The 15,516-nt window shown below is 38.5% G+C and overlaps 1 protein-coding gene and 1 long non-coding RNA gene across 2 annotated transcripts; one reads left to right on the top strand and one right to left on the bottom strand.

Moving 5' to 3' along the window:
- On the bottom strand, positions 1-13,875 carry stard3nl (STARD3 N-terminal like). Its single transcript, XM_051390019.1, has 9 exons — positions 13,729-13,875; positions 8,174-8,521; positions 5,805-5,882; positions 5,637-5,714; positions 3,683-3,736; positions 2,926-3,043; positions 2,067-2,165; positions 1,085-1,152; positions 1-959 (listed from the first exon to the last, which is right to left on the bottom strand). Exons 2-8 carry the CDS (start codon positions 8,375-8,377, stop codon positions 1,088-1,090), a joined length of 696 nt encoding a protein of 231 aa, XP_051245979.1. The 5' UTR covers positions 8,378-8,521; positions 13,729-13,875; the 3' UTR covers positions 1-959; positions 1,085-1,087.
- On the top strand, positions 8,521-9,273 carry LOC127358757 (uncharacterized). The gene is made up of 2 exons (XR_007882541.1): positions 8,521-9,169; positions 9,208-9,273. It is a non-coding gene; the product is annotated as an uncharacterized LOC127358757 (long non-coding RNA).
- Positions 13,876-15,516: the final 1,641 nt, after the last annotated feature.

Below are 15,516 nucleotides of genomic sequence, written 5' to 3'. Positions count from 1 at the left end.
AAGATTTCACATTTTAATGATTCTATTTTACAGACAAGCTTTTGATAAAAACAAAAAAAATCCACTTTGCTTGCAAGGCATGCATGAAGATATGTACATGTATTGTTCAACTCGTTCTGAGCTCCGACTGTGTCTAACAGCAGTTTACAGCAGCCCGACCTCTTAAACACTTCAGATTTTATGGCTCATTTTAGTTTGAAAGTAAAATAATACTTCATACTCTTTTAGAAGCAGACTGTATTCTTTATACTTCTTCATCATCTTTATACTGTAATAATATTCTGTGTAAGTCGTTTCACTGCTCTTTGAGACCCGGTAGTAGTCAAACACAAATATTCTGCCTCTCGTTTGCTACAAACATGGTCCACAGGCTCAATACTGGCCGAAAAAGTTAAACTAAAATCCTTTTTTGTTATGCAGAGTCTATGGAGAAAGCTTATTTTCCATTACAGTGACTTCAAACCCAAGCATGTGAAAATGATCAACAAACTAAATGTAAACATGACATTATAAGACAGTAATAACGTAGAGAAGAAATCATTTGGGTTTTTTTTATATATCTTTGATTCACGGTCTGACACTGAAATCAATCTGAAATGTATTGATTTCGTTTTCATTCCATCTCGTAGCTGGGAGCCTCGGACACAATGTGCAATTTTATGTGTAAATACCCATTAATATGAATTCTCCTTCGAAGGTCCAGAGTTCCTCAAATGTGTGGAGAAATCCTAAAAATAACCACAAGTCGTGATACTGGAAAAACTGCTTTTTAAGCGACACTTTTCCAGTCCCAGTGTGCATGCAGAAGGCTGATATCAGATAGGTGCATTCGTGGGTAGGAGGATACAAAGACCTCATCGAGACGGATAAAAACTAAAAATGGCAGAATGTGTAAGGCAGAATTCTCCCTCAGTAGCAGAACAGGAGCCGGAAACATTTCACCTTCAGAAGCGGAGATCCTAAAGGGGGAGCAAAAAAAAAAAACAATATAGAGAAAATAAGGTTCATGATTTTGGGTGAGGACACTGGTTGTAACTGCATCAACCTTTAGGAGTACACAGAGCGTGTTACTGCCAACTGTTACCTGTTAAGTCAGCTGCTGAATGAGCCCTTTTTCTGGATCGTGTTTATCGTCCAGCTCCTCATCAGAGTCTGAACACGAGGAAGAAACACATCAGTGTGAAGACAAAACAGCAAAAAAAAACATAAAAAAAAAACAGGAATAGTTTTTCAAGAAGTCGGTGTTATTGAACCCATTAGTTAAAAGCAGCAGAGGCTCTTTGATGGTAAAGCCTGATGTTACTCAGCTGTTCCTGTACAGCTGTCAGTGTGTGAGCTGCAGACTAGAGTCTCTGTAAACAGCAACAACTGATCTGTTTGGGGATCGTTTCTTTAGTTTTTGGACCAGCACCGTGTTTGTATCAGACTACAGTAGGCTGTAAGGCAGTGGTTCTGCCACTAGGGGTCGCCAAAGCTTCATGGAGGGTAAGGCCGTCTTCATTTTAAGGTGTGTACGAAAGGTTTAAATGCATATTGCAATCCTATATTTCAGCACTCATTACAGAACATTCAGAACAATGACAAGAAAACACTAAATTTGTCAAAAAATAAGCCTATTAATTATGTTTAAGATTGTTAAAAAATAAATAAAATATGTAACAGAGACAAAGAATTGTATAAAACGTTCAGGAAAACTTTGTCCTGCAGTTATTGTGTTCATTATTTGAGTTATTATTAAATATAATCCATAAAATACATCACAGTTTACTCAATGATAGAAAAGAGGTCCCTGCTGTAGAGTTAAAGGCAACCTATCATCGTCATTCAGTCTTCTGTTTCAATCTTTATATAAATATACCAACATTTACACGCTGCTCTCTCGCCCAGTAATGCCAGTTTTATTGATTATAATGGAAGCAAACATCACGTGTTCAATGTAACCGGCCCGTTAAAGCAATAAAACGTCACACTGTGACTTCCCGTTGTCTTAGACAAGCTCTTGGACTGACACTGGGTGTGATTAGGTAAGAAAAGCTTTGAGTTAAGTGTGAGATATTTCCACAGACCTGCCACAGACTCTGGTGGAGAGTAGAACTGCCCGTCAGATAAAGGACCCGGATACATGAGAGGAGCTCGCTCTGTGGCGTCCATGATGGACTGATATCCTGAAACACATGAAGGAAGAAGTGAAACAGTATTAAGGAAAGACTACGGAGTATTAATGGTGGTACAGGTAGTAAAAGTATCAGCAGGACGAGTATCCTGTCACCTCTTCACTGTCAAAATAAAGGTCATAAATGCCCCAAAATAGTTACATTTGCACTATTATTAATAGCATATATTTTATTACTATTTAAAGTTATTGGCATACAAATTGCTGTAATATCATCAGTAAAGCAGCAGCAGCATTAATATAGTTAATAATACCAGTAACAAAAGAAGCAGCAGTAGTATTCTTAGTATTAGTAGAAGTATAGTAACAGAAAATGAAGTACTACTGCAGTAGTTACAGTAGAGGTAACGGTTATTATCACTGCTCATAATAAAAACTTTACTTAAGTACAATTGTGAGGTACAACTACTTTACTTGAGTATTTCTGATACTTTATACTTGTACTCCACTACATCTTAGAGGGAAATGTTGCCCCTTTTTACTACATTTATCTAACAGTTGTAGCTACTTTTCACATCCAGATTTTACATTAAAAAACAATATAAATAATATAATCATACCTAACTGTGTATAAAAGAAGTTAAAACTAGCAGCATCGAGCAGCTACAGTGACACTTTAAGTACATTTTGCTGATGATAGTATTACTTTTACTTGTAATGGAGTATTTTTACATTAATCAAATGGCATTTTGATTTAATTAAGGACTCTAAATACATCTTCTACCGTTGGATAACAGCGTAACGTGACTCACTGTTTTCGTCTTCAGCCTCCTGAGGCAGAACCTTGAAGTCGAGCAGCCATGTTTCTATCCAGGCCAACACGAAGGAGATGATGGGCAGCAGGTACCCAAAGGCCCCCTGAGACAGCAGCTACACACACACACACACACACACACACACACACACATTTCAGCACACAGACTGTAGTACCTCGTCTGACTGAGCCTGAATATCTCATCATACACTCACATGGAAACAAGCTGGTCAACAAACTGCTCTAACACATTTAAAGAGCAGAAATCATTGTTATTGTCTCAAATAAGGAAATCCTATTAGTTAGATTTGTGCTTTTATTTTGTAGTATTGCCTAAACTGTCAATACAATCACATTTATTAAACATATGGAACTCTACTGTTTGTAATTATAATAATAAACTAAATGCAATGCATATGTAAAGTGTTTCACATAAAAGTGAAGGTAAATATAATCATGATAAAAAAATAAGAACAATAAGACAAAACAAATTAAGGTAATAATAAAATAAGATGATTTGTATTAAAAAAGGAAGAAGACAAAACAAAAGGGAGTAAAAACACTGGAGAAACAAACTAATAATTATGTTTTCAGTAGCACATTTCAGAAACATTTCCTCAGTTCAAATCATGTTTATAAGCAATTATCACAAAATATATAATAACAGTGTCACACTAATGAAACAGTGCATGTAGTTCTGATAATGAGCAGCAGGTGGAGCCTGACCTCAGTTTCCCCTCACATGTGACTCTTACCTTTGATAAAATGACTTTAACAATCAGGAAAGCACAGCTGGCTGCAGTGGTGATCTGAGGGAACGGAGGGAAACACCGATTAAAATAATTAAAAATACAGGTTACAGAAAATGTTCCTTTCTTCCATCGGGGGGTAAAATTTGACAAAAGAAAAAGTCCTTTTCTCTCTTCTCTATTATTTATCTGTGCTTCTCTATTTTATTATTCAGTTAAGTACAAAAAGAAACAGTTAATATCCTGTGAGAGTCGGTTCAGTCGGCGTCGGTGAGGATCTACTGAGAACACTGCTGCTCTTTGATAATTCACTTCATTGGACACACAATCTCATGTTTGTCTGTTTTGTTTTTTGTTTTTAGATCATTTTAAGACCATTACATAATTTAAAAACCCCTATCGGTCTATTTAAACCTTCTTTGAAAGCCTGTATTACGTCGTCATCATTATTATATTAATTAGAACTTTGTAACACGTCATCTTTTGTATATTTTTGTTGTATTTTATTCCTGTTTATCACTGCTGTATCTGTACAGTCACTATTGTTGTAGCTTTGGCTCTTGCACAATAAAACACTGACACAGGTTTTATATTAAAGCTGCAGCGGGTACGTTTGGGTTGGTGGCTGTAAAACAGTTGATCTTTCTTGGCTCTGATTGGTTGTTTTTCGTTCAGTGGATTCCTGTGAAAGCCGTTAGGAGCAGTAGGACGAGCCAGAGGAACCTGATTGTTTCATGAACTAATGTCAGGATAGAGTGAAAGTTTCAGCAAATACGACTAAACCAGAATAAATGCGTACATTCATGATTCTTAGTGCTCAAACTTTTTCTGTTTATGCGAAGATAAAAGCATATTATCATCACTGCTGCTTTCAACAACCCAAATTCAATGTATATCTATATAAATAACTGTTTAAAATACAGTAACAGTAATTAATTATTGTTTTATTTTATGTTAGTCTATGAATTTGATTATCTTTTTCTATGTGTGTAGCATGAAGGAACTACAAACGTTGTTGTATAATGATGAATCATCTACCTGTATACCTGATGGGTGTTTAACTTCCAATAACCAGCAGCTGCTGTTGTGATTTACAGTAGCTGCAAAAAGCTGGTAAAACAGATCCTGTGACGATATTCAACAAACATTAAGCAAAGAGGAACAACCTTAACCTCAACAACATGACAGGATGTTTGATTACAGCCTCAGAAATAACCGTCAAATCAACACGTCTCACTCTGAAGAGGAAATGAACAGAATATGCTTCACTTAGTTTTCATTTACCGTCAGGACACCGTGTGGCATTGTTAGCTGTCTCTCTTATTTTGTCCACCCCTGTTCAGTCCACTGTAAGCCTGTGTCAAGTCAACCCCTCTTAAATTGCTCTGTGTTCAAAAGATCTGTGAGTTTTCCCCCTCAATCAAAAACAAGACGTATATATAATATGAATATTATATTCCATTTCTGCCAATAGATCCTCCCAAATGTTCCACACTGGACCTTTAAATGCTGTAATGGTGGTATTTTAGTTATTTAATTACAATATTCTGGTAATAGGAATGTGAAATATTCCAGTTTCAGTGGCTTTATCATCTGTAATGATTTTAAATTTCTATTAAAAATTCACCAATTTAGAATTTCATTGAATTGTTACTGTGCTGTTTTTAATCTTGTTGAATTATTTCATTGCAATTGAATCTGGTATTTCTTGGTTTGATGCTAATGATGCTACAACTAATGTACAAACACCGGCTCTTTAAAATGCATTTCAATGTACCAATGTCTTATCCTAATCAGTCCCAGATCCACTTTAAACAGATGACGCCCATCACTTATTTACATGCAGGTAATCAACAGCTCAGTGCATATAAAGTTATATACATTATACGTTTTATACAGCGCCCTCTGCTGATACAAATAATAACGTCATATATCGCAGTCCTAAAAGGAGAACACGTACCGCGATGGCCCACCAGTGACGCAGCTTACAGACGGCGTACGCCAGGATGAGAGTGGCAAACCTGAAAACAGCCAGGAGCTGTAGGGAGGGAAAGATACAGGAAGAAGAAGTTAAAGGAGAAGGACAACAACAAAAGAAGGAACACGGAATAAATAAATGAGGTCTTACAAAAATGTCGAAGAAGGAGGCGCGGTAGTCGTAGTGCAGGACTTCTTTATCCAGCTGCTTCTGAATGCCACCGTTCACCTGTCAAACACAAACATTCTTCCATTTCACTCTCTCACTGGCTGTCACTCATACTTTAAGCAACTAAAAAGATAAAGATCTGATAGAAAAATACTGTAATAAATCTTTCTGTATGCAGACATCTTGTCTGATGAATGGCTGCCACACCTGTCGCTGACAGGAGCAGAAACGTAGAATGAATCATACTGAAGTGCTTAATGACAGAGTTTATGTCCAGTTCGGAGCCTGTAAGTGCAGTTATTGTGAGGAACTGCCCCCTTAAACAAAGATGATTAGAATAATCGGTCCATAAGTCCTCTGATTGAGTCTCAGTTTAACTGAGTTACGGCAGAAATGACTTGTTAAACGTGTTTCACTACAAGAGTAGAGCTGTATCTGATTGGTAGTCCACACATGGACACTGGTCTGCTTGATTTATGGTTAAATGAAGTGACGAAAGTACAGACGTTGACACAAAAAGGCCAATTTCTATGACTTATCTGTGTTTATTAGACTTCATTGCAACACACGCAGTTTAATTAGCCATGTTGGGGAAGTACTACATGTTATGAGGTTACATTTATCCTGATTTATGAGATTTATTTCTACAGTAGTACAATTTGTGTCGCAAACTATCGGAGGAGTTTTTGTTAACAGCTATTTGCTTTCCACTGATATAGAATAATGTCAGTTTTATCATTTAAAGGAATGTAGGACACTGTGTTGATGTTCACGGCTCTCCAGCAACCTATTTAGTGGAGTGGTCTTTACTTCCCTCTTCTGCTGTATAAAACACTGCTAGAAACTCTATCTAGAAATAGATAGAAAAGGAACTCAGACTGAACTGCAGGCCTTCCTCCTTCCTTCCTCGCTTGACTGTTTTCATTTTATTCAGCTGCCTCGTCGGTATTATCGGTATGAGTGGAATGAAATGTTTGGCAGGACGTGGCGCTCGTGCTGTTGTTGAAACTGTTTTTGGTGACTAAAAACTGGTTCTGGAATTTCCCAGCAAAAAGGTCTATTGTGTCTTTATTGAAGTGTTTATCTTTAGTTTAATTCTTAACCAGGATTAAAATCTTTATTTGTCATGTACACAACAATTAAAGTGAAGCGGTTGTTTGCTCTCCTCCATGTCTCCTTCAGGATGAACTGTAATAACTTGGATTAAATCTAGCGCCACCATCGGGTTAAAACGTAAACTTAAACTTTGATTTATGAATCTGATACCAGCCATATTTGAGCACTAAGGCTTGCAGTGTGAACCTATCTTGTTAAAAAGTAAATAAAAATAAAATAAATCCACTTCTGTAGCGTTTTTCTAGTCTTGTAAACTAACACACACACACACACACACACACACACACACACACAGAGACACACAACACCACGTCGGGAGGAATTTGGGGTTCGGCCTCTCGCTCTCAGCTACTGTCGAAACATGGCAGTTCAGCATGCCGGCCTCTGTAGAGGGCCTTCAGTATATAATATATAGTAGTGGAATAACCTGATTATTTGCTGGTTTTGAATTTGTTGCAGTGTTTTTGAAGCCTGATAAGAAGAGAGCAACGTAACGTGTTAGAGTTAGAGAGGTAGCCCAGAGAGAGAGAAGGAAAGGAAACCTTAAACATTAAAGTTCCAGACTGACAAGTTTACAGTCAGAGAAAGAATAAGAAGTCCAGCGAGCACATTTACTGTTCAAGGTGAGTCACTGGAGTCCTTCCAAATACACTTCTACAAACAATAAATGAGTTTGATGCTCAGCGTTGACTTTGGTGAAAGTGGAGCACTCTGGGAATGTGTGCCGCAGTACAATCACTTCCTCATTCAGGGCACAAAGTTTTATAGCTTCGTGACCTCGATTCACTTCTCCGGCAGCACCTGACCGTTTTCTTTTTTTGTTTGGCCTTGACACAATTCAAACGAAAGCGTTGGACCATAAAGGCTTTACAGTGTGTACAGTCGTCGGTATATTAGTTATACACGAGGGTGGTTATCTGATAAAAGGTCGTAAAGTTCAATAACTCAACAACGAACGAGGTCAGATGGATTCATCACCTGACACACAGTATGTAAAAATGTGGTTAACAGAACTGAGTCACTTCGGTTGTTAGACAAGTCAAATAAAATCAACTACACAATCCCCCCCCCCCCCTTACTGGGCTTCATTACTGTATTTTTAGTCTCTGAACACAAGTGTTCCTATTTTCAACAAACAGAACCCAAAGGTTAATGATGTTAATGTTCTCTGTTGTCTGCCTCTATCATAATAATAATAATAATATCATAAACATCATCCAACAGACATGTCTTACATTGAGCTCTATGATCCAGAGCAAGGTGATGAACAAGAGGTCAAAGGTGACGAAGAGGCAGAAGGTCCTCCTCACGTCCGAGATGCACTTCTTCTCGCCGGATTCGTACGACTCCACCCTCGCGCAGATGCCCGCGGTGTTGATAGACCCGACCCCCCGGCTGGTCAGCCGCGAATCGGCGCTGCTGCTGCATCGGCTCTCCATCCCCGAGCAGGGCCAGCCCCGACCCACCGGTCTACAGAAGGTGGACTCAGGTGGAGTCAGACGAGGCGGGTCATTGGAGCAGGAAGCCAGGCCCGGTTTAGTGGATGTGGACTCGCTCTGTGGAGGTAAACATCATCACTGCATCTGCGGGGAGGATGAAGCAAAACGAGAGGAATCAGTGTATTGAACCCACGGTACATTTTATTCAGTTAGCCTCGGCTCGCTGGAGAGTCTTTTAGCTCTTTGTTTTGGTTGTACAGCCATTAACTTTACTGTTTCAGATCACTCTCAGTATCAATCTGCACATTAGACAAAGTATGGGACTAACTAGTGAAGAACGTGAAACACTGAGCAGCTCCAGAGCCACATATTATTTCCTCCAGAGGCCAAAGAGCTCGAATTAAGAGTGATTATTGGACTTGCATTCACCAAGAGGACAAAGACAGGGCTGCTGAGTGTGCAATAACAACTTTATAAGGTGAAAATTTGCAGTGCTGACTCCCAAGTGGCCAAAAAACAATAAATAAATAAACTTTCAGTTCAGCCAAATAGAAAAAAAAAGAAAAGAACATTCCTCACAGTTTTTAAAATAAACTGCAGAAAGTAGTTCCACAGCTGAAGACTGTCTACAGAGAAATCTGAGGATTATTCACAGTACTGGGGATAATAATAGAAAGTAATAATAGAAATCTCAAATGTTGGACACATGAAACCAAAAACTATCTGCATCAATGGGATCCACTACAGGTGTCAGTGGGCTACAAAGTCTTTAGTAATCTGTGAAATGTCTGCGTTGTTCTTCGATACTGGTGCCGAAAAAACACCATCAGGGCAACAATAAGGATTATTATTATTATTCTATCATTAAAACTACTGCTGTTATTGTCTGAATGCTACGACCTTTGACCATTTCACTTGTTACTTACACTGTCTATGTTTCAGGAAGTGAAACCTCTTTTGCACTGACTGTACTCTGATGTGGAAACGTGATACAAGCTGTTTATTTTCTCTCGTCATGATAAACTGGTTGCGTCGCGGTATGTGATCTCGTTCTTTTCAAACTTTATAGTTGAGTGAAACCAGTTTCATCCCAGCATTATTTTTTCAATCCACCAAATGCCTCCGTTTTCAGCTCTTAACTCACCTTAAATTAACTGTAAAACTTACAACGCTGACACGTAAAGATACTTTTGCAATAGAAAATGTCCGACTTGAACTGCAGCTTCAGTACGCAGGTTGTTACAGTTGTTGCATTTTGTAAATGATTTATTTTGAAAATGATCCAGAGGTTTACTGGACAGCGTCAATCTGATCTACTGGAATAGGTTGAGCAACGGGGGGCACATTTCTAGGAAATAAGAAGGCGATAAACCAACATAGTGTCATTTCATGTGCTGTAATTTCCCCTGAAAGCAAATAGACCCTCCGCTATCTGCAGCTTCCTCTGCACAACTTTTTATAGCTACACCACGCTTGACGTCTGAGCTTACTCGACTGATGGGACAGAAATTCAGCATTTTGTATTACAAGTATTCTTCAAGTTAGTGAAGCTTTATTTTATTCAGTAAATCTCACTGAGATCAAGATATATTTAGCAAGAGAGAGAACAAACTACACAGACGACAGACCACCATCACACACACACACACACACACACACACACACTCACACAACACACACACACACACACACTAATTAAACATTTATTATTAGAGCTATGAGTCATTCAAGCTTTAAAGTCTAGAAATCAAGTTCAGTTATTTACACTGAACTCAACCAAGGATGTTAAAATCTCAACTGATTCATTGTCTTTAAGAAAATTCACTTTTCTACTTTTCATGAGAGGGTTAAGAATGAATCTGGTGCAGATACACAAATGAGATACACAGTTTTATTGTTGCCAGAGAAACAAAACAAGATTCACCATCTGAATCAGCTCCCATCACGCCAACCCTCAAATTCAATCTCCTCTTTAAAACTCGAAGGACTCATTTGGGGCACAAGAATATGAGATTATTTAGGGTGAGGCTCTCAAAAGAAAGCAATATCTATGTTTTTATACCTCTGGAAATCTGATTATTTGATCCTTTTAGTTTAGTTGAGAGTTGTGGGCTCTTGCATTTACACTAATGAGGTTAAGAAAGACCATGAAAAAAGGTAGTAAAAGTAATATCTCTGTAGATGAGCTGCTGGTTGCTGTGGATGTTATCACTGAGTGGAGGGAGAAAGGAGAAACGGAAGACAAAATGTAAGTAAACAGGAAAGAAAAAAACAGTGTGATTGGAATCTGGTTTAAAGAGGCAGCCATTGTGTCTTGGACAAAACCCAACAACCAAAATGAGGCAATGGCAGGAAATCCAATACAGTCTTTAACCAGCAGTCGCCTGGGAGAGGCTGATGGGAGGCACAGGTCGGACTGGTTCCAGCGAGCAGGAACCAGGACTGTTTTGGTGAATTAAAAGCGTATCGTGGAAGAAACTCCACAAACTGGAATTGAATTGAAAAAGGTGCGATGGGTTCAATGCTGCTAGAACAATAAACCTCTTCCACTTTTAGCTGGAAACATCACAGACGATAATTACTGTTAATTCTGTGGGTAAAAGGCCAAAATGGAACTTGATTCTTGGTTAAAGAGCCAAAGTGGCACATTTAGTAGCTACAGCTGCATATTTAATCAACATTTATGTAAATATAAAGTATTGGATTCGACTCGGAATTGGCAGGATTTCCAGTAGTAACGCAGACGATCTCCTGTTGTGTACCTACGTGTGTGATGGCCTGGATTCTCCTAATTCATATGAGAAAACGTCTTTTGTGATTTTTATATTCAAGCTCATAATAAATAAAGAAATTTGTCAGATTAATTCAAACAAATATACACACAGTAGGCCGATATCTCAGCATTTGGTTCACTTCTGTGAAGAAATATAAAGTAAATTGCCTGATAGAACAATGACCAAGAGCCAGGGAGAAGAAAAAACATTGAATCTGTAAAAAAGGAAACCTAATAAGTCTTTATGATTGTTGAAGAATTATAAAAATACATAATACAGACAGAGAATTGTATAAAAAGTTCCCTGAACAGGAAATAATCTGCTCAACATTCATCCAAATCACTCACAAACTTCCTGCAGTAACTGAGTTCATTGTTTTTAATATAATATAAAATATATGTCACTTACTCAGTTTACTATACCACAGAAAAGGAGTCTCTTATAATTATCTTCTATTGTATTCTATCGGACATTCAGGCCTACGTTTACAGCAGGATGCTTCACAGTTAAAGTACAGAGCCACTAACTGTGTTCCACGCTGACAGGGCCGCCTGCAAAGTGTCTGAAGACATGTTTTTATTGATCGGCCTCGTGAGCGCAGACATCGATTAATCGGTCTGTCGCTGCTTCGTACAGACAGACAGACAGCGATGTAACGTGGTCACTGTGTTTCTACGCTGACATATTCACCAATACGGCTGTTTCTGCCTGCGTCAGTCCGGTGGTATAAAGGCAAACGTGACGGTAGCTCCATGTGGGGCAGAAAGGTGGCCTCTGCTTGCTCTCACTATGAATTATGGGAGAAATAACTCCAGCAGCTGACTTGTGGTCACAGGATTTCTATGGATTAGTGGGTTTCACTGAACTTTGGTGAAACTCCAGTGTGATCATCCGTCTGCAGACGAATGCAGTCACGCACGCGAAGCTCTTACGAAGACCGAAGCACAGTACTGTGAAACCAGAGCTGTGACTGTTGACCAATGACCAGCTCCTTCCTCGTAAAAAGACTAATATCGAACTCTTTAGCCGCTAGATGTTTCCACTTTCTTCACTAGCAAGTCTCTAACTAGTTACTACAACTTAACTGCTACCAGCTGGACTACATGGAGGCTGTAATGTGACCAGTGTGCTCCATTTATTGTTCTTCCAGGGTAAGAATACAGCCACAAAAGCAGACCTGGAAATACCAGCGTTTATGTCCTTTCTTCCTGTTTATGTGTCCATAACAGAGAAAAATAGGTCAGCCTTGGGTCACTATTGCCAAACCGTATAAACACAAGACAAATCCTTCCCTTTTTCCCTGTTTCTGAGACTGCTGGTTATGTGTTTGCACACGTAAACATTGTTTCCTGGAAAGCTGGAAAGGCCCAACTGTGTGGCATAAGATTTCTGACCGCCGTCCCTAATTCAATATCTATGGTTAGTTAGTCGATTAGAGATGGAAACAAGAGCCGTTTTACCCATTCCTGATTGGTTAGAACCGTAATCCCGAAGCTTTGTGTGATGATGTTATATATCCTGAATTAAAAGGGAGTGTAGGACAGCGGTAACATGAAATATATATGGCACCGTACAGAAGAGAGCTGCGACAGTAAGCTCATTAATCCATATTCTGATGATCAATTAGTCAATCAATCATTTCAGCCACTTTCAAAGCAAAATGCCAAACATTTGCAGCTTTAAACCTTTTTAAAATATGAGGATTTATTGCTTTTCTTTGTCTTATATGATGAAGTTAATGAATCTTTGGGTTTATGGATATTTTCCACAACTGCACAGCGACAGGTTTTCATCTAGTGCAGGTCTAGACTGCACACCACGTCCTGGAGCAAACAATAACTTAATGCATTTCAGAATAAAACCAGCAGATTATTCAATAATGTAAAGAGGGAGCAGGCTGGTATCCTGAAACCAGGTTCACCCTCACCTGTGGAGGAGGAGACGACAACCCCTGCCTGCACCAACAAATGCTGAGAAACCTGGATGCATGGCACCCGTTCTCACTGGTCAGTCCTGAGTGTTTGCATGTTGCAGACTCTAACATAGTGCATGCTGTCTTGGCTCTCAAAGGCCCGACACATAAAAAAAAAAAAAAAACATGAACGATACAGCATTAAAAAAAAGAGGTTAAACTGTGGATGGAGGGGCAGGTTGAGCCTCCTCTGCAGCCCTGAAGCCACCATCAGTTCAATAAATGTAGATTATAGGTGCACTTTAATCCAGTTAACTATAAAAATGCCCAAACTGCAGCAGGAAACAGCGATAGTCTGGGCGGAGAGGAGGCCAGCAACAACAACAAGACCACTGCAGACCCCCCCCCCATAAAACACACACACATATATATCAGCTGTTTATCCCTTAATGCTGACTAATAACACACATTAAGATGCTATAAACCGAGATAAACAGCCTCTCTGCTGCAGCTGCATCGCCGTCCATGAATGCCAGAATGAAACAGGAGGTGTTTACCAGCATCGTTTGACAGCTAGCTGGCTAGTTAGTTAGCCTGCTGCTTTGATAAAGTCTTAAAAATAAAAAGCAGGTTTTTAATAAAAAGTCTCCATCGGCGGTTCTTACCTTTTAAACTCGCTTCCTTGAGGCGTTTTGTTCAGTGAGTCAGCCCCTCGGTTGGTTTCAGTCGGCAGGTTTCAACCTCAACGCAGCAGACGAGTCATCTGTTTCCCCTTCGTCTGCTCGGACCTCGGCGCCAAGGATTCTGGGATATGAAGTCTGTAGCTGGATCATCGGGCTTTCAGGCGGTGGAGCTCCCCCTGTCGGTCATTTGAGGGTTTTTTTTTAAAAAGCTTTATTTTGTAAGTAAAACATCAGACAGAAACAAAATTATATTATTACAAATAAATGATAATAATTCAAACCCTCTATTATCTTTAAGTTTGCACATGTACAGTTTAGTTTTAGATTTAAAGTCTTGTGTTTTCTACTATATTTTGTAATATTCTTATTGTACTTTTACATTTCTGTACTCTTTGTACTACATTGCCTCTATGCTGCTGTGTCTAACTTGAATTCCTCCTACGGGGGATTAATAAAGGTAAATCTTATCTTAAATAAATAATAAGTCTTCATATTTTTGAATCAGAATCCGGTTTATTGTCTTCGTACATTTGTGCATAAGAATTAGAATAAATCGTAAAAAAAATATGAATAAAGATAAAATAAAAGGAGCCAGTACATACAAGTATAAAGGGAGAGAGATGTATAAAATGTCCGGATACTTAAATAAATGAGTCAAAAGCTGTACAGAAATGTGCAAATAATTGACCGGGGAATCTGCAACTTAGCAGTGTGACATATAATGATATTTGTGTGTGCATTCCTGTAATGGATAGATACAGGGTGGGTTTAAGAGTCAGTGTCAGTCGGGGTCCCGGGCCTTGTTTTGTGTTTTGTGTGTATGATGCTTTCCCTGCTTTATTGTGGGCAGAAGGGCACCTTATTTCCACTAAAGGGAAATGTCAGTGCTGCAGTACAAAAATATTTTAGTGCCTTCAACTTTATTAATTTCACCTGCTTAAGGAAACAAGACCATGAGTGAGAAGATTGGCTACTTTGATAAGGTTTTGTCGACAGGGGACGCCAGAATCAACCCAAAAATAAAGTTCTTGTAGCTGCTTCAATGAGGCCTGTGAGGTTTTAGAGAATTACATCATACATGTTCAATTGTTAGATCCCTAAATTACTGCAGAGGACAGATATTGATGGTGTCTGAAAACTAATTTCTCTGTAACAAAGCTGTTTTAGTGAGGACAGCTGATAAGAAAGTTCTTCAGCTCTAAACATGAAGACTACAAGACTCTGGAATGAAGACAAGAAGAAAATACTTTATTCATATTTGTTTATTGATTAAGTAAACGTTAAATGACTTATTGTACAGATTCACTTCATCCACACAATCAATTTGTTTGATCAGAATCTCAGCAATGTAAAAGACAATAATAAATGATCTCCTTATTGATTCTGATCATGATGATTACAGTTTTATACCTTATAGGACCGAATGAACACGAGATTTGGTTGACAAAATAAATGTAAATGTAATTTTTTTTTAAAAATTGTCGCTTTGCATTATTAGGGTTAATAAAACAACTTGAATCCTGTCAAAGTACACAAAATAGTGTTGATCGGTGGTACAATGAGTTCTGTGATATGATGATTTTAGAAATGGATAAATGTCAACCCAAACATTTAAATAAATACAAATTTAAGCAGTTAGCAAGGTGCTCTAAACCTTTCTGGAATTCTGAGCTCCAAAAACTGTGGAATGAACGAAAAATACCTGAAAAGAACTTTCTTCGTTGTAATGATCCAGTAAGGAAACAACAACTGAGAGAAAATTACAGGCAA

Source organism: Dicentrarchus labrax, unplaced genomic scaffold (assembly GCF_905237075.1).
Source record: "Dicentrarchus labrax unplaced genomic scaffold, dlabrax2021, whole genome shotgun sequence".
In the NCBI taxonomy this organism is placed as follows: domain Eukaryota; kingdom Metazoa; phylum Chordata; class Actinopteri; family Moronidae; genus Dicentrarchus; species Dicentrarchus labrax.
Note: the sequence above shows the minus strand (reverse complement) of the source record. Positions and strands in the feature narration are given on the sequence as shown.

Coding starts and splice junctions, on each gene's coding strand:
- stard3nl (XM_051390019.1), bottom strand. CDS start 8,377: ATGGAGAGCCGATGCAGCAGCAGCGCCGATTCGCGGCTGACCAGCCGG. Junction 5,715..5,804: donor CCTCCTTCTTCGACATTTTT/GTAAGACCTCAT, acceptor CCCTCCCTACAG/CTCCTGGCTGTTTTCAGGTT. Junction 1,153..2,066: donor TCCACCAGAGTCTGTGGCAG/GTCTGTGGAAAT, acceptor CCTCGTGTTCAG/ACTCTGATGAGGAGCTGGAC.